The following is a 22,680-nucleotide window of genomic DNA, read 5'->3' as shown; positions in this document are numbered from 1 at the left end:
TTTCTCTAGGTCCTCTGATATAAATGTAGCATAGTAGAAAATTATGTTTAGAGCATTAATTTTGACAGTTCAAGAAACTGGCCAGCTAGACAGAATTATCAATCATAACCTGGACGTGGAGTCTTCAATGGAAAAAAGTTGGAAGGAATTCCCTTTGCTGGTTTCCCCCTTGGGACATCTGGGAGTGGTTTATTTTCTTCTCTGACTGGGACAAAGATATGCAGGAAAATCTTCTTTTACAATTAAAATTCCTTGTTCTTACAAACAAGCTTAAGGAGGAAAAAAAAAGAAAAGTGCCAGATCAAGCCCAACTTAATCGTTTGCTTATACTGGTGTATATATTGGATTTTTTCCAGGTTAACAAAAATAAAACCACAGGAAAGATATATGCAGTAGTATATTTAAGCTACTGGCTCACACACATTTTAATGGCTGAAAGTATATAAAAAATACGGAGGCGGAAGAAAAAACAGTAAGCAGTTATGAAACATAACAAGGTTTCTTATTCTTTATTACTTTAAAGGAAGCTAGAACCTGATAACAATATGCCACATACGGTTCAGAACCAAACGAGAGCTGCTTAGTTATTTATTTTGCATTTGTTCTTTTTAGGAAGTGAAAAAAACAGCTCTATTGGCACTTGAGTTTATTTTCAATTAGAATCCTCACAAATCAGAAAACATCTCATAAAACAGTGAAGATGGAAAAAATGTTATGCAGAAAAAACTTTAAGTTAGCTTGTTTTCTATAGTGGTTTGGATTGTGTGATCGATTTTATCAGGCCACCTGAAAAAATAATTCAACCTCTGCATTAACCTTTAGGATAATACATAATAGTGTCTTGTCCTATGATGGAAGTAAGAGGAAAAATTTATACTTGCTTAGTTTTGAGCACTGAAAACACTTTCCCCTCCCCGCCAATTCTGCCATTTGCTCATGTCCCACGTGAATAAAAGGATGCTGCTTAGAAACCGGGGCCTTGCTGCCATTGTATTTTTCTAATTAAAATTCACAGTATTAAACACAGTTGAGTACATCCATGCATACATGACATACTGTTATCACATACCGGAAGCTCCAATCAATGGCACTGAGCGCAGGCTCATTTCATAACATCATTAAGATTCATTGTACGCTGCGGTTCAGAAAGGCTTTGTCAAAGCAGATAATAACGGCCTGTCAGAAACGCGCAAACAGAAATTTATATTAAATTGTCCTTTCCCTCCTTTTTTAGTATGGGAATCTAGTTGCATTCCCAGTAGATGGGCTCAGAGCTTCACTTAAAAGGCTTCTAGGTTCTTAAGATTGCAAAATATTACCAAAATAGAGTGTAAAAAAAAAAATTAAGTAAAAAATGTTTGAGTAACTAGGTGGGGTACAGTAATCAAGCATGATGACTGTATCAAAACAAAAGAAGGTATAGCTCAGGAGGGTGAAGGTGGCAGAACCCATGAGTCACAAGGCGGAGTGTATGATTTGGAACAAGTCACAGAAAAGCACTGCTTTCTTTTCCTTAAGAACCTTTGTTACTCTTTATGTTATAATCTCAGAAAAGAAAGCCCTCTCATTAAGACAGTTTTTTCTTTTATTTCCTGCTGAGTGAAGAGGCCTGGGGAGACAAACTTTACATGCTGGCTTCCTGAGTGTAGCTGTAAGGCTGACGCGATCTGGAGATTCGACGGTGAGAAGTGACTTCCTCAGACTCGATACTTTTCCTTGCCGTGTTCACTGATCACGCATATGTGCTGCAACAGGAAAGGATTTAAATGCTTCAGTTTCTTAACAAAATATGAGGTGCAGAAAATGTGATGCAGCAATAATAGCTTGGTTATTGTTCTTGTACTTGGTTGTACTTGTTCATTTAAATATATATGTATGCATTTATATGTGTATGTGCATACATTTGAACACATGCACATATATGTATGTAAAATCTAAAGAGATCCATTCAAATGCTTAACAAAAGTTTCTTCGTTGTTTCAGTTTTGAGTTCTTTTCTGAATTTGGCTCCCTAGGTCTGTAACAATGAGAAATGCTGAGGGGGCAGTATGGTTAGCCATGGTGGAGACAGAAATGTCCTACCGGTACAATTACAACCTCAAGGGCGAATGGAGAACTATGGTAAACACAATATTGACTCTTACCCCACCCCTGTCGGGTAGCAAGAAATGAGTCAGGAATATTTTGATTGCAAGCGACAGAAACGGAGTCAGGCTAACGTAAGCAAAAAGGCGGGGGTTATTGGAAGGATACTGGGGTAGCTCACAGAAGCGAAGGAAGAGCTGAGCAACGAAGCAACTGGAAAGCAGGAACGGTGTAAGTCCAGACGTCAGTCCCTGGTGCTTGTGGGTGCTGTCTCTGGGGCACTGCGATTACAGGGGCTAAGCCCCAAAACCTTTGGTCTCTGTGACTTTTGTTTGTAGTTTCTAATTCTTAGGAGAGAGAGAGAGAGACTGATTGGTCCGCTTTGGGTAAGATGCCTACCTCTGGGTCATTCAGCATTCGTCAGGGTCACACAGCTGGGGGTCTATACTGGGGGTCCATGTCTATATGTTGAAACTATCTCCCCCAAAGGGCGATAGTTATGAGCTGCATGCCACTGTCATTGGTACCTGCTAGATTTCAAGCACTGACACAAAACAGTTTATAGAACATCGATTATTATTATGTTTGGGTGGGCATAGTCAGTGACTATGGGGAAAAATCAATATCAAGCCATAATTCTGGTTTTGCTTCCTTATTTCTTTACTACAAAAAAGATACTCATAATTGCTTCCATTGCCCTAATACCTTTGCAGAGTAGTGGTGGGAATTGAGATTATGAATGCAAAGTGCCCAGAATATTCTTGAGACAGAAGATACTCAAGAAGCAGCAGCTATCATTACTACTATCTCAATAATTGGTTAAATTTATGTCACTGTTAAGTTCTTGTGAAAAGGGAGTAGGGATTGGCACACGAGACTTACATTCAGATCTCGGAAGTATTCATTGTAGCCCAAGGCGTAACCCACCACAAATAAGTTTGGAATCTCAAATCCAGCATCTGAGTAGGGAGACAGAAAAAAAAGAAACGAAATGTAGATAACACAAGTATAAAGCCACCACATGCTATTGTTGGCACTTAAACTGGGAGGACATTGCATTTAGGTAGGAGCAAGCGAGAAAAGTGATAACCAATGTATAGGATGAGTCCAATAGAACCTGGACCAGAGGAGACAAGACAAACAAGCAAACACACGGTGAAGAATGGCTGCGTTCCTGCTATATAGACAGCACTGAGAAAGGGCTCTGGCAACCCAGGAGATAACAAGAAGTATGCACTCGTTAGTCATGTAGCCCTCTGGTTCCAAACCAAGAAGCATCCCACGACATAATGCCAAAGGAAACGCTTTGAAAAGCACAAGGCACAGTTCACACAGAACATATTACAAGACGGCAATATGTGAGCAGGTGCACAGGCTGTTGCAACAAGGAAGCCATCCTCCCACTGTACTCAGTGTCCTCGGCTGGATAAAGGGCTGGAAAGCGAAACCTGGCCAACAAGATGAAAGGAAATGGGATTGCTCAGCTTGAGGAAGAGAATCCTAAGGGTTATTCTAATGCTAGTCTTTGAGTCTACAGTGCAGATGATCTTAATTAGGTCTTTATCTCTGTTGAGGGCAGAATGAGAGGAAATGGATTTAAATGCAGTATGAGATACTTAGGTCAAGCAAAAGAAGAATTTATTGAAAAGGATCTTTCAGGAACAGACAATAACTCTCCTGCTTCAGAGGTCTTGAAACAGGATAAATGTGCCTATAGTCCAACAATTTTTCAAATTCTTTCCAGTTTTTTAGAATCTACGTTTTAGTTTTTTTATTTAAAGATTAGCACCTGAGCTAACATCTGTTGTCAATCTTCTTTTTTTCCCTCCCTCTCTTCTTCTTCTCCCCAACCCCCCCCCCCCCCCCCCAGTACATAGCTGTATATTCCCCTAGTTGTGGGTCTCTCTGGTTGTGCTATGTGGGACGCTGCCTCAGCATGGCCTGATGAACGGTGCCATGTCCGCATTCAGGATCCAAACGAGCAAAACCCTGGGCTGCTGAAGGAGAGTGTGTGAACTTAACCACTCGGCCACGGGGCCGGCCCCTATGTTAGTTTTTTACAGTATTGCAGATGAGAGATGTACTTGCTTACTTTTATGAAACTATACTTTGGTACAGCCAATGGACATACAGCATGGAGAAAATTATCTCCATGGAGACTGCTTACCACCATTTTGATCCCTATGACCAAAAATGCTTTCACATGGAGAAACCAACTGGTTGCTGCTCACAGTATGTACTAGAGGTGTGGGACTTATTTTCTAGGGGATTGCATTATGTGTCACTGTTAAGGAGCCCATTTAATTCCTCCAAACTGCAGGTTCTTGAGAAAATATTCAAAGAGGAGATGCAAGAACAGAAGAAAATATGTCGGAGCGTATAAAAGATGTCATTGAGCATATCGGAAAGGGTCAATTATGGGAAAGGAACAAAAAGTTCAGAGCCTCAGAAATCCAGAGAGAAAGAAGAAACAGAGATTCTGAGCCAGCTAAAAGAATCTTAGTAAATGCCAGGAAACCCTGGTTGTAACAATGACAATGATTTTACAGTGAGCAATGCAATCCTTACAAGAGGCGTGGCAACTCAGCCTGGCAAAGCCTTCAGGGCTGTCATGGTATCAAAGAAGGACGATGGGTCAGTGGGAGAGGAGACCAGTCAGGGATCAGAGAGCCTATCTCTAGCTGGTGAGTGGGTGCAGTTCCTACACTCACAGTTGCAATTCTAGATGTTACTTACAGGTGGAATGAAAGAGTAAGAGCAGCAAGTGGAACAGACTGCTTGGGTTCAATGCTGACTCTACGCTTACAGCTACGTGAACTTGACAAGCTATTTCAGCTTGTTGTGTTCGATTTCCTCATCTGCAAAATGGATGTAACAACAGCACCCACCTTAGGGGAATGTTGTGAGGATTAAATGTGTTAATATCTGTGTAGCTCTTAGAACAGTGTCAGATACCTCATAATCTCTTACTAGCGTCAGCTGCTATTATTTTATTAATGTTGTTGCTATCAATGACACAAGAAATTTGTAATTAGTTGGATATGTCTGAAGCAAACGTCTTTCAACTTCAAAGTTTTATCTATACACCAATCTTACATTAATTATTTCCTTAGAAGACTACTATTTACAAAGCTTGTCCAACCTTACCTACATCCTGAATATACTCCCCAAGCCAGGAACTGCACACAAACACACTATTGGGTTTATCCGCCCAGAACTGACATTCTCTAGATTGAATACATCCAGCAGAGAATGAAACTTGTTTTTAGAATAAAGAGTCACTGGCACATGACCCATCCATAGCATGCTTCTCTGGCAGTAATGTTTGTTCAGCTTGCTGATGAGAATTGTAGCCAAATTATCCCAGAGACCTTAGAGCAAATGTAAGTTATAAAAATCAAGCTGAAGTCTGTGTATGCAAGGGAAAAAAAATTGCCTCCAGTGTTAGACTAATAAGTAATCAAGCTGCTTGTTCATCCTTTCTGGCATTAGAACTATTCACATTATGAGGAGGAGGCAGGAGAGCGCCCTAGCTGAGGCAAGGCCTCCAGAACACTCGTCTGGAGGCAAGTGTGAAGAAGGGATCTAGAGCTGTGTGCTCTGCTAATTCTCCGTGTTGTTGAACTTCTGTTTGGAGGTGGTGGGGAGATGTCTGGGATTTCCCCTTCTGCGTGCTAAAATTCAGGCTTGCTGAAGGTCAGCATTGTGCATTGTCTGGTACCAGTTCCTGGAGATAGTATGAGAGTCCCTCCAAACCTTTACAGGGCCTCTCCATGTCTGATTGGAGGGGACAGCGGCCAAGGCAGGAATCCTGTGCATCGGAGCCAGTCTACTGGGTCGGGTCTCCCTCTACTCTAACACTCTAATAGGTTTCACGAAACCTATTAGCTGAGATCTTCGGAGTTAAGGTGCTATAGAAAACCTAAAAATAAAAATATCCAATGCACCCAACAAAGATGCAAATTAGAAAATTAAAAACCCTCATTGTAAAGGGTCCTATCTTCCCTTGGAAGGCTGGGGAGACCGCAGGGAATTGGTGGGACTATCAAACCTTTATAACTTCTGCTATAAAGGGCACACAGGAATTTCTTAAACACAAAACAACACCATCAGCCAACCAACCAACAAACGAAAAGCAAAAACACTTACAGTCAGGTCTAAAGCCATCACTTCCAGGTGTTCTCTTCACCAACAAACTACCATTAAAAAAAAAAGAGAAAGCTTTAGTGATCCAGATAACATTTCTGTGAACTGCAAATAGAATCAAACATCATTAAAGTATGTATTTAACATACGTATTTTTTTCCCTTGAGCAAATTCATGGTCCTGCTCCTGCAGCACCACATCAGGGATTCTGGATAAAAGGAAGGGAGGGGGGTGCCCTGGCACCTGGGCTCAGCCAGCTGCTCCTGGAAACAGCTAATGGAGGCATCATAAAGAGGGGCTCAGACACACAGCAAAGCATGTCCTCTTCCCTGTCGTGTCTCTCCTGCTAGCAGTCAAATGGGCTATGTGTTCAGTGCGGCCAACCCACAACACCCCAGGGCAAAGGGTCACTGGTTTGGAATAGACCCTACTCTTTGGAAGCAGCATCCTATGTTAGCATCCCTCGTGGGCTTGTCCAGAAAGACAGAAACAACGATGATGTGAATGTCCAACTCACCTGGCTACCTTAATCATGTTGGGCTTGTGTTTCTCTATGCTGCTGAGCAATGCTTTCATGGTCCTCCCAGTTCCAACAAGATCCTTCGCAAAGAGGACAGACAAATTCAACCAAATGCATTTGGGCAGCATAATGGACTTTTCATCCAGACAGATGATTATGTTCTTTATTAATAATGCATCATAATTAGAATTGCCATCAAATTGGAGTCAAAATGGGAGGAGGAGTTGGTTATATTTTTAGACAGGTGCTTCTTTCTGGAAGCTGGGTTTGGGGGAATATATTGGTGAATATTTCCTCCTTGAATCCTTGAGCTGTGTTGAAAGGCTAAATTCGGCCTTTAGAAAGCACGTGGGACTCCTCGCTGAGTACATTTGGACTCATGCACGCACATTCAAGGACTAAATTTGGCCCTGAGGTTATGTAACACAATATGGGACACATGAATTTTCATGGCCATGGGATGTACATCTGAATGCACTGAATGGATAAACACCTCCCCCTTGCCCTCCCCACTCAATAGGGGATTCTATGGCTGGGAAGTGAGATGTGTCTGGGCAGCAGCTGGTGACAGCCCGTGAATTCTGAGGGCGCACGGCTGGAGTGAGCTGAGGTTCATCTCTGCTGACGAGCTGCTGCACAATCAGAGGAGAATGGGCCGCAGAAATTTATTGTCCTTGGGACAGAAATCAGCTGTCAGGAGCTGATTATCAGAACAACAGGTCTGAATTTAGCCTGGGTTGGGCAATTCATTTGGCTAGGGCGTCTACATCATGGGTTATGTCTGAGCCAGAAGAACGGCAGATACACACGGCATACACAGTCAATTGTGTAACAAAAGCTTGAAAACAGCTCTCCTGAATTTTTGCCAGCTGATAAGACAGACGTGCTCCTGAACGAAACATGGCCATTTGCTGTGTTAATCCACTGCAGCCATAGGGTCCTTTCTTCCTTTCTTTTCTTCTTTCTTTGTTTTCTTTCCTTCTTTCTTTCTCTATTTTTCTTTCTTTTAATAGAAAAACTAATTAAATTAAATCATAGCTTTCCTTTAGATTGCATTTTTAAATTAATTGTATTTATGATTTGGATGCTGAAGGTGGAATTGCTCAAAGTCGTTAGGGGTCATCAGCAAGAACACTGAATTAAGGATGAAGAGAGTTCTAACCTTGGTTTTATCATTAAATAAATTTGGTTCCATGTGCAAGTTTCCTCTTCTGTAAAAATGTCGATTCACAAATAAGTATAAGAATCAACTTAGGCACGCGTGAAATTAGATATAAAAAAGGATAAGGTACCACACAAGTATTATCGCAAAGCTTTCTTTCTAAGTTATTTCAAGTCAGTGATTCTAGTTGTCTCCTGTTCAGTAAGTTTGGAGACTCATGCACACAGTGGGAATTCAATAAATCCTTGGCCAATTTGATAACAAGTTCTATATTTCAAAAAACTCACTGTTAGATTCTTTCAATTTCCAAATGTGGGTACGGAAGGGTCAACTTACCTTAACAATGAGGACATTCTGAAATTAAAGAAAACAAACAACCCAATTATTTAGAATATAATGCAAATCTGGCTTACAAGATAAACACGCATTTTGCTTATAGTTAGAATTTTGCAATTCACTTAGCTTGTCCTTCCCCATCCATCTAACCCAAATGCTCAGAGGTAATCTAGGTATTATTCCAGATTCATTTTAACAGTCTCTCTGGAATTACTTGGTGCTGCCATGTTGGTATCTATATTCAGGTTAGGAGCAGGCTTATTTTAGACCCTGTTAACTGCCTGAAGAGCTATGCATAGAGCCATCCCACCTCCATAATTCTGACAAGTGCCCCACGCAGCCTTCTTTGGGATGCAAAGCTTACTGAGAGTTTATCAGAAAAACAAGCCAAAATCAACTGCATCGCTAATGAAGACAGAGCTCTGTAGGAGGATCATGTATTCAGCTGGGACAGCCCTATTCCTGCATAGCCACGAAAATCACTGGGGATTCTGTATTTACTCTCTGATTTTCAACCCTGAGGAAGGGAGTGGGCTAGAGAGAGGGCTGAAAGAGGCCTGGTTTATATTTTTGGTGAAATGGTTATGTCCCTTGCCACGTGCTCTCAAGATATTCATCCATGTCCCCCCTAAGAATACTGATGATGCTTCATTTTAATTTCTTAGTTGATTGCTGTTTTCTCCACTAGACTACAAATTCCATGAGACTGGGAATCAGGTACGTCTTGCTCACTACTGTATTCTCAGTCTCCAGCATCAATAACTGCATATAGATGCTCAGTAATTATTTGTTGAATGAAGGAATAATAACTGATTATCCTCATTAATGAGTTAAAATCAAGCACTTAAATGGATTAGTTACATGTCAATACTATCCCACCAATTTAAAATCGGTGTTAAATTAAGACTGTGTTAATATGCCGTTCCAATTAACTAAATACTGCGAATATTCCCTCAATGTAACAGTGTCTTTCTTTAGATGACTTTTCATTGATCCCTAGGATTCAGATAATACTTTAAAAACTTGATCAAGCCTTACACCTTAGGTATCTTACTTATCTAACGCAAAAGAGATTAAAATAATAAAAATGTTAACCAACTAACCAAAAATTCTAAATTTGTACCATATTACTAAATGTGCCAAATGCATTTTTAGGCAGAAATATCTTTCTGAAAGTGTTTTTCTCTCAGGTATGGTATTTTTATTCATTAAATCCATTTCAAAAAATCTTAATTTTATCATTAAAATGTAAGATATTATCCATTTGTAAAGTAGGTCATGCTCACAGTATCCTCTCTACCCTGAGAATCACACTGAAAGAGGAGTCTCCCTGGGATTCTGAACACATATGCTATGATCCTAACCATCAGCCCACAGCAGTTAGTTAGGATGTGCATTTTTAGTTTGATCGAGGCTTACCAACCATGCCTATTAACCAACCAGGAGACTTGGAGAAGACTTGGTTAATTTAATTTCCTAGTTTACGATTTCTTTTTGTTTCAATCTTATAATGGAAAACCTTTCTAAACTCTGTTAGTCTGCATGCTTGCCTAATTAAGTAAAGTGCACTGAATGTAATTAAATCTGGTTTTTGAAAGTTCAGGACCTTGCGAAACAAGAGTCATCTTTGAAAAGATTAGCTTCAACTATAAGATACAGTAGTGGCTGAGAAGTGGGACTTGGATGTATACTAATCCAAGCATATCTTGTCAAAATTACCTAAACACATTTTTAAAGTCAAGGTAATGCATACACGTGTTCGAAATCAAATAGAAAAGTCTAAAGATTTACAAATGTCGACGTGTGCCTGTTTAATGTATTTTAAAATACATTATCTTATGTACTTTAAAACAGATTAAAGTTACCATGATATTCTTCATTATGCATAGCCAAAATATTATCACATCTAACAAAAATGACAATAATATCTTAATATATAAAGCCTAATACGTATATAAATTTTATGCACTGTCCTTAAAATAGCCTGTGTAGTTGGTTTGTCCAATCTAAGACCATGCATTGGCTTTTTAATTCTTTTTAAATTTAGAATAGTCTCTTTTTCTGTTCTTCTATTTCTCAATTTAACAATTTTAGACATCATCTATTTACTATATTCTATAATAGATGAGAATTTCGTTCTTTTACACTACCTCACTTCCTTTCCCCATCCCTCAATGCAGCTACTTTGTTACAACTGTATCTTCTCGTACTGCTTACGTTTTTTTCCCACTGAAGAGTCAAGTAGTGTACTACCTTTATATTTCCTTTCAGAGCTCATTTATTCTTTTCTTGGAATTCCTAATTGTTTTTCCTATCATCTTCCAGTCGTTTTTTTTAAATGGCAATAATCATTCTTTTTTTTTAGCAAGCTCTTCTTTCTTGGAAGGATTATTACAAGGAACACATTGTTTAATTATGGCTTAACTATATTTCTCAGAGGATTTTGGAGGATTAAGGAGGGGGTTGATGACATCCGTAATAGCACAAAGAACTCCCTGAGTTATAAACAGTATTAAAAAAGTAAAATTCAATGGAACAAAATTGAGAGCCCAGAAGTAAACCCACACGTTTATGGACAGCTAATATTCGACAAGGGAGCCAAGAGCATACGATGGAGAAAGGAGAGTCTCTTCAATAAATGGTGTTGGGAAAACTGGACAGCCACATGCAAAAGAAAGAAAGCAGACCATTCCCTTACACCATGCACAAAAATCAACTCAAAATGGATTAAAGACTTGAATGTAAGACTCGAAACCATGAGACTTCTAGAAGAAAACATAGCAGTACGCTGTTTGACATTGGTCTGAGCAACATATTTTCAAGTCTCATGTCTGACCGGGCAAGGGAAACAAAAGAAAAAATGAACAAGTGGGACTACATCAAACTAAAAAGCTTCTGCACAGCAAAGGAAACCATCAACAAAATGAAAAGACAACCTAACAATTGGGAGAAGATATTTGCAAACCACATGTCAGATAAGGGGTTAATATCCAAAATATACAAAGAACTCATACAGCTCAACAACAAAAAATACAACAATCCAGTTAGAAAATGGGCAAAAGATCTGAACAGAGATTTCTCCAAAGAAGATATACAGATGGCCAACAGGCATATGAAAAGATGCTCAACATCATTAGCTATCAGGGAAATGCAAATCAAAACTACAATGAGGTATCACCTCACTCCGGTCAGAATGGCCATAATTAACAAGACAGGAAAAAACAAATGTTGGAGAGGGTGTGGAGAGAAGGGAACCCTTGTTCACTGCTGGTGGCAGTGCAAACTGGTGCAGCCACTATGGAAAGCAGTATGGTGTATCCTCAGAAAATTAAGGATAGATCTACCATATGATCCAGCTATTCCACTGCTGGGTATTTATCCAAAGGACTTGAAAACACAAAGGTATAAAGATACTTGCACCTCTATGTTCATTGCAACATTATACACAATAATCAAGACATAGAAGCAAACTACGTGCCCATTAAGGGATGAATGGATAAAGAAGATGTGGTATTTATACACGATGGACTACTACTCAGCCATAAGAAATGAGGAAATCCAGCCATTTGTGACAACATGGATGGTCCTTGAGGGTATTATGCTGAGTGAAATAAGTCAGAGGGAGAAAGTCAAATACCATATGATCTCAATCATAACTAGAAGATAAAAACAACAACAACAACAAAAAACACATAGCATTGCAGATTGGACTGGTGGTTACCATTGGGGAAGGGGGGAGGAGGGGAGGGCAAAAGGGATGATTAGGCTCACATGTGAGGGGATGCACTATAATTAGTGCTTGGGTGGTGAACATGATGTAATGTACACAGAATTAGAAATATGATGTACACCCGAAAAAAAATTAAAAAAAAATTATATGATGAACTTTAACAAGAATAAATATAACATCCAGTACTTTGCATCAATAAAAAAAATAGTAAAATTATTTAGTGGGCTCATAAATGATGGGCAAGGGAATACTATTATAGAAAAACCATCTGCTATTGAAAGGGAACTATGCAGACACCTAGAGTTCCTTAGTGAGTTAGACAGAGCAGTCATTACATATATATTTATTTTCCTTGACAGAACATCACACTATGTTTTCAAATTCTGTCATTACTGTAACATGCTACTGTCTGGATTTTCAGTGGCCTACCTGTTGTGTGAAAAGCCCACCCCAACATAAGTGGATGCCTTGAGTACCTTTGGAAGCCTGACTCTGCCATGCAAGAGAAGAAGTAGCCCGAGAGTAGAGAGAAAGTGACTAGCCCAACTTTGGAAGTGTTTTCACTAGTGTCTATGAGAATTAATCTCTTTACACTTTAATGTACCAAGATTAACTCCACGAGCTAAGGGACAAAGACCAACTCATCTTTATACAATCAATACACAACATGGAGACCAGTATATGGTAGCTATTCAAGAAATGCCATAGTACAAATCAATAAGTCTGACCTTATTTCTTTCACTTCCTTTAATTCACTATACTTTGGATACACCTCCTCCATTTTTTCCTTAACGATGTACAATTCTGTCTTAACCGAGCTATAATTAATGTCTACTGCTTTTAATTTTACACTAAGAAATCTTCTAAAATTCCCATTGTTTGGAGTGGGCAGCCTTGGGAATTTTTTCAGAATGCACTGTGTCTCCTAAACATTTCCAATCTGATAACTCTGATCACTGAATCTGAGATGTTTGCCAGTTACTGTCTTAGTCATCTCATCACACCTCGCTCATTTCCTTCCAGAAAGCCAGTAAAATCTGCAGCCTGGGGGCCGCAGGCAAAGATTCTCTGGGGAATCTCTGGAGTGTGTTCTTTCTTTGCTATTGCATGATCCTGATGGAAGCTAATCACGTTGAGTTCCCTAAAGAAAAAGAAAGGAAGAAACAGAAGAAGAAAAGAAAGAGGGAAAGAATGATAGAAATCTAAACGATGTTCTTAAATAGGTTATTGCTACTTTTAGTCTTTTAAAACACAAAATGATTAGCACACCACAGTCTAATCCTCAGCAGCGGGGTTTTGTGGCTGTGGTCACACCAAGCAGAGGAATGGCAGTGGTGACGATGAGCTGATTGTGGATGCTGAGTGTGAGTGGGAGTGTGAATATAAACCCCATGGAGAAAGGAATGTAGTTCAGCATTTCCCTTTATGTGATAATTCACAAAATTGACAGAATCCTCAGTCAGTGGGCATTTCCATTATTGTGCTCTGCCTAGGCAGATGCAATAAAAAGGAATGATTTAAACAGTTAAGGCAGCCAAGGAGAAAATTTTGGCAGGTTCCAGCGCTTCGTTCTGGCATTTGATTAGAAACTTATTTGGGGGGGGTGTGGGGCATGTCTCCCAAAATCTTGCACTTAACCTGCACATCTGTGTCTTCCCGTTGCCAGATTTGGGCCTGTTTCTGTGCATTTGGTTTTATTCCATCCTTTCAGAGATTTCTCTTGAACATGAATAAAATCTTCTTGCTTTAATGGATACACGCATTTTATGAAGTGCCAGGATTAAATCAACTTTGAAAAAAATCAGCCGGAGAGCACGTTGTGCAGACAGCTTAAACACCCCAAGTAAAATGCTTTTAACATTGTGAGCCGAAGAGGCCATTTCACTTAATCGTCGAGGGCTCCCTTTATTACACAGCCATGACCTATTTAGAACCATGACTCAGTCAGCCTCCCTGTGAGCTTCCTTCCTTTTGCTTTAAAAAGAAGAAAGAAGGAAAGGAAGAAAGAGAGAAAGAAAAGTCAAAAAAAAAAAAAAAAAGGAAAGAAAGAGAAGGGTACATGAGGCTGCATAGAGTTTCCTTTTTCTAAATATTTTAACTTACATTTCTTTAGAGGGCTTAAGAAGTTATATAGTACAGTTATAAGGTTTATAATGCACAGAAAAATTATACATGTGAGCTATTTTCTCATGTTTTTAAAAGTTCTTTCATAAACAAATTTGATTAAAAAAGCCCTTTCTAACCCTGCCACCTTCATTTAATCAGTGAGCTCCGCAGCTTCTCCTTTGAAGAGGCTACTCCTCTTTCACTCCGACTTTGCTGCTGTGGTTCCAGTGCTGGAGCTTGCTTCCGCCACCCCGCCTCCCAACTTGACTCTCTACCTGGAGTCTCCCTTCCTTCTGTTGATTCTCCCCTCCTGTCGGGTTCATTTTCCTAAAACACAGCTTCCTGATGTCACCTTTGCTCCACAACTTCTGTGGCTCCTCTTTGTGTTTCTGAGCAAGTTCAACTCTTTATTGAGACATTCAATGTATTCTACAAACCAAATCCAATTTACATTTCCAGTTTTCAAAATTATGATTTCCCTATTTTCTAGTAATTTCCTTCAGTCATACTGGTCCACTCCTGTCCTCTGACACTCCTACTTCCTTCCCTTCATCCTCCAATCCATGCTCCTCCTCCCTTTTCTGTCCCAGACCTCCGGGTCCCAAGTAAAACCTCACCCTGTGCTCTCTAAGACAATTACAGTCCTAAGGAATGGTTCCTTCTGTGGATTTCTTTAGCTCAAGGAAAGAGATTTGTGTGGAAAGACCCCTGGAGATTTTCCCTGGGTGTCGAGCATTAAATAAGATAAGATGTGTAAAAGTTCATGGCAGAGAAATAATATAATGATAAATGTAACTTCAGTGTACATTTCTTGACTGAGAAATCGTATGATGACGATATGAGAAGGGAGAAGTCAAGACGATGACCTGCAACAACCCTTGCATTCAATGCAGGCATTTACTGTGGCTTCAGACTTTCTTCTACACCATTAAACAGAGGCTCCACTCATTGCTGGGTGCCTTTTCCTTTTAAGTTATTGTCCAGCTGGTGTACATTCTGCATGATGGAAAGATTCTAGAAGAGCCTCCAAAATTTATTTTTAAGCTTCTCTCAAACTCAGTGGAGAGCCTCTCTCTGACAGGCTGGAGAAGAGGTGAGCAGGGCAGGCCATATGAACACCTTTAACTGTTTAAGGAAAAGGAGATTCCAAAAGTGAAGGGAAATTTTTTCACTTCTCCACTTCCATGCGTGTAGCATTCCCCAACTCAGTCCCCCTTTGAATCTCTGGTTACACCCAAGCCCTTCTGCTTCTACAGAGAATGTTCTCTCAGTCGACACCTTTCTCATCCAAACCTAAACCAGCTGGTTGATGTGTCCTTTGGTGTGACCAGGTGGGCTTCTATTTACTTTTTCCCTCTGCCACATCTTTCCTTTCCCAAACTTAATTGGAAACTTCTTTCTGATTTCTATCTAAGAGAAAGAGGAGCCTGTACTTGCTCAGTCACCAAATAATATTCTGACATGTCACGGCCGGGCATTGTTCACGATGCTGGAGTGGCGATGGTCAATGAGACAGGCATGGTCTCTGCCCACATCACACTCCCATTTTGGTGGAGGAGACAGGCAAATAAAAAATAAGCCAAGTAAACATTGCAAGTTGTGGAAAGGGCTCCAGCGGAAAACAAGTGTACCGATACAGAGATTAACGGGGAACGGGAGAAGCTTACAGGGGAAGAGCATGTGCTCAACATAGACAGGGTCAGGGAAGGCCTCCCTTGTACAGGAGACTTTAGGCTGAGGCCTGAAGCATAGGAGGGATATGGATTCCAGGTGGAGGCCACAGCTTGTCCAAGGTCTTGCAGGAAGGAGCTTAGCCCGTGTGGTTATAGGACTGTGAAGAGGGGTGAGTGGGGAGGGAGATGGAACCAGATCACACAAGTCTTACAGGCTGTCGTACGAAGTTTATACTGTAGTCTCAGAGCACTGGAGTGGGGTTGCCAGGTAAAACACAGAACACCCAGTTAAACTTGAATTTCAGATAAATAACAAATAACTTTTTAGTCTAAGTATGTCCTAATATTACATGGGATACGCTTATACTAAAAATTTATTCATTGCTTATTTGAAATTCAAATTTAATTGGGCATCCTATTTTTCATTTCATTTTATTTTATGCTAAGTCTGACAACCCTAATTGAGAGGCCGCTGAAAGATCTTCAGTAGGCCAGTGATGTGATCCAGTTTGTATTTTAAGGGATCTTTGGTTGCTTGTTGGAGAACGGCTTAGAAAGTAGCAAAAGTTAAGCAAAGGCAGACGTTCAGGGAGGCTGGTTAGGATGTCATAACAGCTCAGAGGTGGGATAGTGGTGGCCTCGCCCTAGCAGACCGGTGCTTCTCAAACTTTAATGTGCATAGGAATCACCTACTGATCTCATAAAAATGAAGACTTAATTCAGTAGATGTAGGGTGGGATCCAAGATACTGCACTTCTAATAAGCTCCCAGGTGGTGCTGACTTTGCTAGTTCCTAGACCAAAGGTTGGCAAACTATGGCCCATTGGCCAAATCTGGCCCACTGCCTATTTTTGTAAATAAAGTTTTATTGAAACACAGCCATATCCTCTTGTTTCCATATTATCTGCAGCTGCTTTCATGCTAAGACAGCAGAGTTAAATAGTTGCAACAGAGACTATATGATCCACAAAATCTAAAACATTTACTCCCTGGCTATTACCTAAATGTTTACTAAGCCCTGCCCTAGACTACACTTTGAGTAGCAACGGCGTAGACTTGGGTGATTTCCATAGGGAAGGAGGGAAGGCAGCAGATTCAAGATACATTTGAAAGCACTGGCTCATTAACCATTCCCTTCTGATGCGAGCCTAGCACCCTGAACCGCAGAGTCTTTAAACGTAAGCTGTTGTGACAGTTGAGAACCTGGCTAATCGATGTTGATTCATCTTAGAAATATTTACCCAGTGCTTTCTAAGTCCAAGGGGTTCTACTTGGTGCACGCTTAAACATATATAGAAGAGCATCTATGCACACATGGAGAGTGCAAAGATCCCATGAAATAGCACCTGGTAACCTGGAAGGATCATTTGACATGCTAGCAAAAAGGTGAAGCCGATTCCTCGTTGTACTTCCTGCTGGCTGGTTTTCCATCTCCTAACTGAACTTCCATGATCTCTACTTTCTTATGGGGTCTTTATAGTGATTATAGGAGGGGGCACTGAGTCACAGGGCTGTCACCCTTTCTGCTCATTCCACTCCCAGTAAGAAACTACCCTTTCCTCAGCCTCCTCTCTATCTCTTAAAGGAAGGGAATATCCAGTGCTCACCTAAGAGAGAAATCACTTTACAATGAAATAGAAGATGATCTCAGAAGGAAGGAGAGAAGTGATGTGGATCAGGGCTGCCCCAGGGAGAGAAGCCCAAGGTGTCCTGGCCTACATGCCGATCTATATGACCCAGTTCATATCTAAGGTTATATGACTACACAATAACCAGACCCCACCTGCACTGATGCCATTTTAGTGACTTTTTACATCATCTTTACTTTGTCTGGTAAAAATAAATCATGTACCCGTGCCTTATAAATTTAGCTCTAACCCTCAACACATTGCAGCTCTTCACTGCCCATGGGTCCCGTCCCCATGCCTGCAGCCCTTCACTGCCCATGGGTCCTGTCCCCTTGCAGCCCTTCACTGCCCATGGGTCCTGTCCCCATGCTATTCTCTGAATAAAGGAACACTACTACCAGAACTTGAGAGTCCAAGAAATCTTTCTTTGTACTCTTTGGCTCGCCAAGCCCACATCAGAAGGACCACAATTCTATGTGCAAATTTTTTCTTGGCATTCATTTGGGATTCTTGGAGTTGCCACTTTGATAGACTCCATGCTAAAAGCAGAAGGTACAATATTGCTCGCATGTAATAAACCCGGAAGGCAATGTCATACAAGAAAGTACTAAAATAAAATCATTTAAAGAGCACTCCAGGGTCATTAAAAGTTACGAATTTCTGGAAATTTCTTTGAGTATTTTAGCTTTATAGGATGTTATTTTATGCACGGATGGAGTAACATCAAATGGTGGCCTAGTGATACATTAGGATCAATGAGTTAATTCTAATTCCTATGGAACATAATTTACTAGTAGATTAACACTCGGATGTAATGATGCCGTCTTCAGAGTGGAGGGAAGTGCGCTGTTTTGTAGTTCGAGTCCTGTGGCACTATGGTGTTCCGAATGTTATTATATGTATTTTTATTAAATGGGTCTGCTATTCCGTTTCCCCATCCTGGCATTGCATATCAATAACAACCACAAATACGAGAGATTAAGCTTGTGTGACAGACTGATCTGTTTTACTTAGAAAGCTGAAGTCGTTCAGGGATAATGAATACAAGATACATCCGGAGAGCTGAACAAAATCAAATTCTGTGTTGGTTTCATTCACAGCAACACTTGCATTTCAGGTCACATTTCCACAAAGACCATCTGCTTTATGAAACAACTCTTCCTTCCAATGTATATATTCATGTCAGAATCCAAACAGTTTTTTCACTTTATTAAGCACAGGCAGGTTTGGAATGCCACGTTAAAATTAGAGGTGTTTGTCCCCTAATCTAAAGGGTACATTCTTTTTAATATGAGGGAAAAAAGGCAAAGGGCTGAAAAATGTGCTGTCAAGAAGTCCTTTTTTATTCCCTCCCCAAATTTTGTACATTCAACAAAGCTGTTTAAATGTCTTCCTGAACTGCCTAGGTGCTGAGGCATAGATGACAGACAAAAAGTGGACAAAGAAAAGAAAAAGCTTCCTTTTCAGGAGGTACCTGAATGAGTGAGGAGGAGTGAGGAGACAAGAAAGAGAAGCAGGAGAGCCAAGGGGTTTTGTCACGAGACGTTGTCTGAAATAAGATTGGAAGGAAGCTTGGAGACGAAAGATGTGGTCTGCATCATGTCCTGGAAGCATTATAAAAGAAGTGTTTTATAAAGGAGAAATCATTAAAAAGATTCACACATCTATTTGCATGAATTAGCAAACTCCGGAGACTGTCTGAAGTGTATTGCAAAGTGCTGACCTGAAATGAAGGTCACTGATTTCCCCACGACATCAAGACATCAATGCGTGCTGAGCAGAGTTACATTAACAAACCTTTCCAGCCAGTGTTGAAAGATCATCGCCTCCAATTATCTGCATCTCGTCCATGGCCTGGTCGTTCTAAAACAAAAATGAGGGAGAAAGAAAAAGGAAGACAATATTTTACTGTACAAGAAAACCTTTAAAGCATGTTTTCCCATCTACCCAGCTAGTGGCTAGAGTGCGCCTTACAAATATAGAACAAATAGCTAGTGCAGATTCATGGTTGCCTATGGTTACCAAGAGCCACTCTGCGGCTACTGTGCTGGAGACAAAGCATTCTAATGGCTGAGAGGGAGGGCCCACGTGTAGAGAGGGGATGGAAGGGATGGAGAGAGGACAAAAAAAATCTAATTTTGGAACAAAAAACTATAGAAGGTGCCTGAACCTCCCCTGAGGCAGATGGAATTGGAGAAGACGGTCATAGTCCTGGACTTTCCTGGGATGGAGGGGGCTATGGAAGACCCAGGAGTGGCCCAAGCATTTTTCAGCTGTGCCAACAAGCCCTGGTGATAGCAGTGGGGAACAAGTAGATTCTGGTTCCCAAAGAGATTACTCCCTACCAGCAGGGCCTGTCCCTCATCTCATGTCCAGGGTAATTCTAACAGGCCACGGGTCAAGAACTATTGCAGTTCAACCTTCAGACATGAACGGTGAAGCCTCAGGAACTTTCCACAGTTCTGAGAATATGAAACCCAGAACCACGTTTAGAAGATTTTTCACTCACATCCCATTAGAGGTTATGATCATTCACTTTCACAATGCTTCTGTATGACACATCATTCTGTCCTAATTAAACCTCACACACACACAATATACAAAATATGGAGTGTTACATAGTGACTATCAGAATAGAATAACATGGAAGCAGAACAGGAAACAGCAGGCAAGTTGTTTTCTAGCCTCATTAAGGAAAAGCATTAAAGAAACTGAAGCAGATATCCTCCAGACACTCGACTTCAGGACCAAGCAAGAATCTTGCAATCCCTTCACCCAAACAAAAACCTAAGGGAGAAGATGATAATATAGGCACCACACGTACGGCCTGCTGAACCAGGAACCGTGTTCAGTGACTCCTGTGGACGGCTGTTGCTTTTGCTGGTTCAGCGCTTTCTGGGAGGGAGTGCATTCCAGACAGATCAGGTGGGGTCAGGCCTTACCTATGTAATCCAGCTATGCCTGAAGCTACATCCAGCCTCAGACTTTCCAGCTACTCTAGCCAATTCATTCCCTTAGGAATTTTCTTGGGTTGGTTTAAATTGGATTCTGTCACTTGCAGCTGAGAATCTCTATCCAGACATAGAGTTACTCTGTCATAGAATTGGTCATCTGGCTAGAGAAAAAACAGCCAACCAACCAATAATAACCATTGTACCAGTGAAGCACCTTTTGTCTTTTTACCTTACTGCTCTTGGAAAAAAAACGACTTTAAAATGTTTTTACTTCCACTTGGTAAAGCTCTCATTCTTTACTGCAAAGGAATGGAGAAAATGCTCAAAAGGGGCCCAATAAGTTAGATAGAACAAATAATTTCCTTCTTATTGGAACTGATCTCAAAAGGATAAAAATCTAAGAGTATTCAGAATTCATCCATCTTTTGCTGTTTTTGTACAGGCATATATAACCGTATATTCACAAGCAGTCATGTCAGTAGGTTAAGAACTTGTCAAAAATGTCAAAGGAGAAAATTTTCTTGTCACTTTAGAGATGCTGAGATAGAGGAGTTAACATAGGGAGAATTTCTGCATATTAGACTCAAATATGTTGTTAATAGCAGCAGGAAAAATAAAATTTCAGTACCTCCAGAGGGCTGAGGTATGCAGAATTGGATGCAATTACTAAACCACAAAGTGTAATGTAACAAATGAGATTTATACTCTGCCAGATGAGAGTAAATGTCACAATAATTCTACTATTATCATCTCCATTCTATTGATTAAAAACCAAAAACACAATACATCAGAAAGCTAAATAATGTGCTGTAAGTCACACACTCAGTGTCTTGCCAAGTAAGTCTTATTTCAGAAGGCCCTTCTTATCTTAGTCCAAGTTCATAAACATGTCTTCTTTTTTTTTTTCGGCTGCTCCCCAAAGCTCCTGGGTATATAGTTGTATATTCTAGTTGTGATCGCCTCTGGTTGTGCTGTGTAGGACACCACCACAGCATGGCCTGATGAGTGATGCCATGTCTGCACGCCGGATCCAAACCAGTGAAACCCTGGGCTGCCGAAGTAGAGCGCTCAAACGTAACCACTTGGCTACGGGGCCGGCCCCATAAACATGTTTTTAATGTTAGATTTATCCTTGATTCATCTGGAACTTATACCTCCCAAGTGTGTATATAGTCAATGGTCCCAATAGCATTTATTGAATTGTTTATTTTTTTCCCTACTGGTTTGAATTTTTTTTTTTAAGATTTTATTTTTTTCCTTTTTCTCCCCAAATCCCCCCGGTACATAGTTGTATATTCTTCGTTGTGGGCCCTTCTAGTTGTGGCATGTGGGACGCTGCCTCAGCATGGTTTGATGAGCAGTGCCATGTCCGCGCCCAGGATTCGAACCAACAAAACACTGGGCCACCTGCAGCAGAGCGCGCGAACTTAACCACTCGGCCACGGGGCCAGCCCTCCGGTTTGAATTTTTAATCATATCTTTCGGTCTTATTCATAAGGGTCAACTTCTATATTCTTTTGTTTCATTAACCCAAAATGTCTATTTCAGCTTCCAAGCCATACTGTTAAATTATTATAGCTTTTTAGTATGTTTTAGTATTGGGTAGAGGAAGTCCTACTTTTTTGTTCTTTTTAAAAGTTGTCTCGGCTACTTTTGTACATTTACTCTCCAATCTGGTGGGTTGTTAGGAAGATCAAGTGAATTATAACATATAGAATATTTAGAAGAGAGCCTGGCACATGGTAAGCACTCAGTAAATGCTGGATACGATTAATTCATTTCCTTTCTTCCTTCCTTCCTTCCTCACTCCCTCATTTCCTCTCCCAGGAAACAGTCACTCCTCAGTCCTTCCTGGTACACTGGAGTCTGGAGCTCCCTTAGTTTAATGACTCCAGAAAATAAACCTTTGTCTCTTGCTGGAATGGAGAAAGGGACTTAGAGGTGCAACCTCTCCATTCACGTGCTTTCAATCACTTTGCTGCTTTCAGCTCATTCCTGCCCCACTCCACCTTCTAAGAACCCGGTGACTCTAACGCATGAGCCATTCAGAAACGCTGTGGGAGGATTCCTCTCTTCTCGCTCACATTTCCCTCCACAGACCTGTACGTTTTCACTTTCCATTTTGTTGAGTCACTGCCCTCCTTAATCAGTTTCATCTCCTAAAAAACACTGACATCTCTTGCCCACTGAGGTCTTCGCCATTCTCTTTGTCCCTGTGGGTTTATACTTTGTTTCTTTCTTTACTGTCACTTCACTGAGGTTTCAAGAGGAAATGGAGTTCATTGCATGTATTCATGTTTTTATCCGTGATATTTTTCTAGTGGGTCAAAAACATCCTTA

The 22,680-nt window shown here is 40.5% G+C and overlaps 1 protein-coding gene across 2 annotated transcripts in view; it reads right to left on the bottom strand.

Annotated features, from left to right (window-relative positions):
- Positions 1-326: 326 nt before the first annotated feature.
- PRTFDC1 (phosphoribosyl transferase domain containing 1) overlaps positions 327-22,680 on the bottom strand; it is an 83,823-nt gene continuing 61,469 nt past the window's right edge. The window contains exons 4-9 of one of the 2 annotated variants that reach the window (XM_014847418.3): positions 19,184-19,249; positions 8,250-8,267; positions 6,749-6,831; positions 6,235-6,281; positions 2,968-3,044; positions 327-1,745 (exon numbers count right to left, since the gene is read on the bottom strand). In XM_014847418.3, the coding sequence (XP_014702904.2) occupies positions 1,698-1,745; positions 2,968-3,044; positions 6,235-6,281; positions 6,749-6,831; positions 8,250-8,267; positions 19,184-19,249 (339 nt within the window). In that variant the 3' untranslated portion in view covers positions 327-1,697. The remainder of the gene's footprint in view (positions 1,746-2,967; positions 3,045-6,234; positions 6,282-6,748; positions 6,832-8,249; positions 8,268-19,183; positions 19,250-22,680) is intronic. The other variant, XM_044762002.2, reaches the window with a different exon arrangement.

The sequence above is a fragment of the Equus asinus genome, chromosome 29, assembly GCF_041296235.1.
Source record: "Equus asinus isolate D_3611 breed Donkey chromosome 29, EquAss-T2T_v2, whole genome shotgun sequence".
NCBI lineage: Eukaryota > Metazoa > Chordata > Mammalia > Perissodactyla > Equidae > Equus > Equus asinus.
Note: the sequence above shows the minus strand (reverse complement) of the source record. Positions and strands in the feature narration are given on the sequence as shown.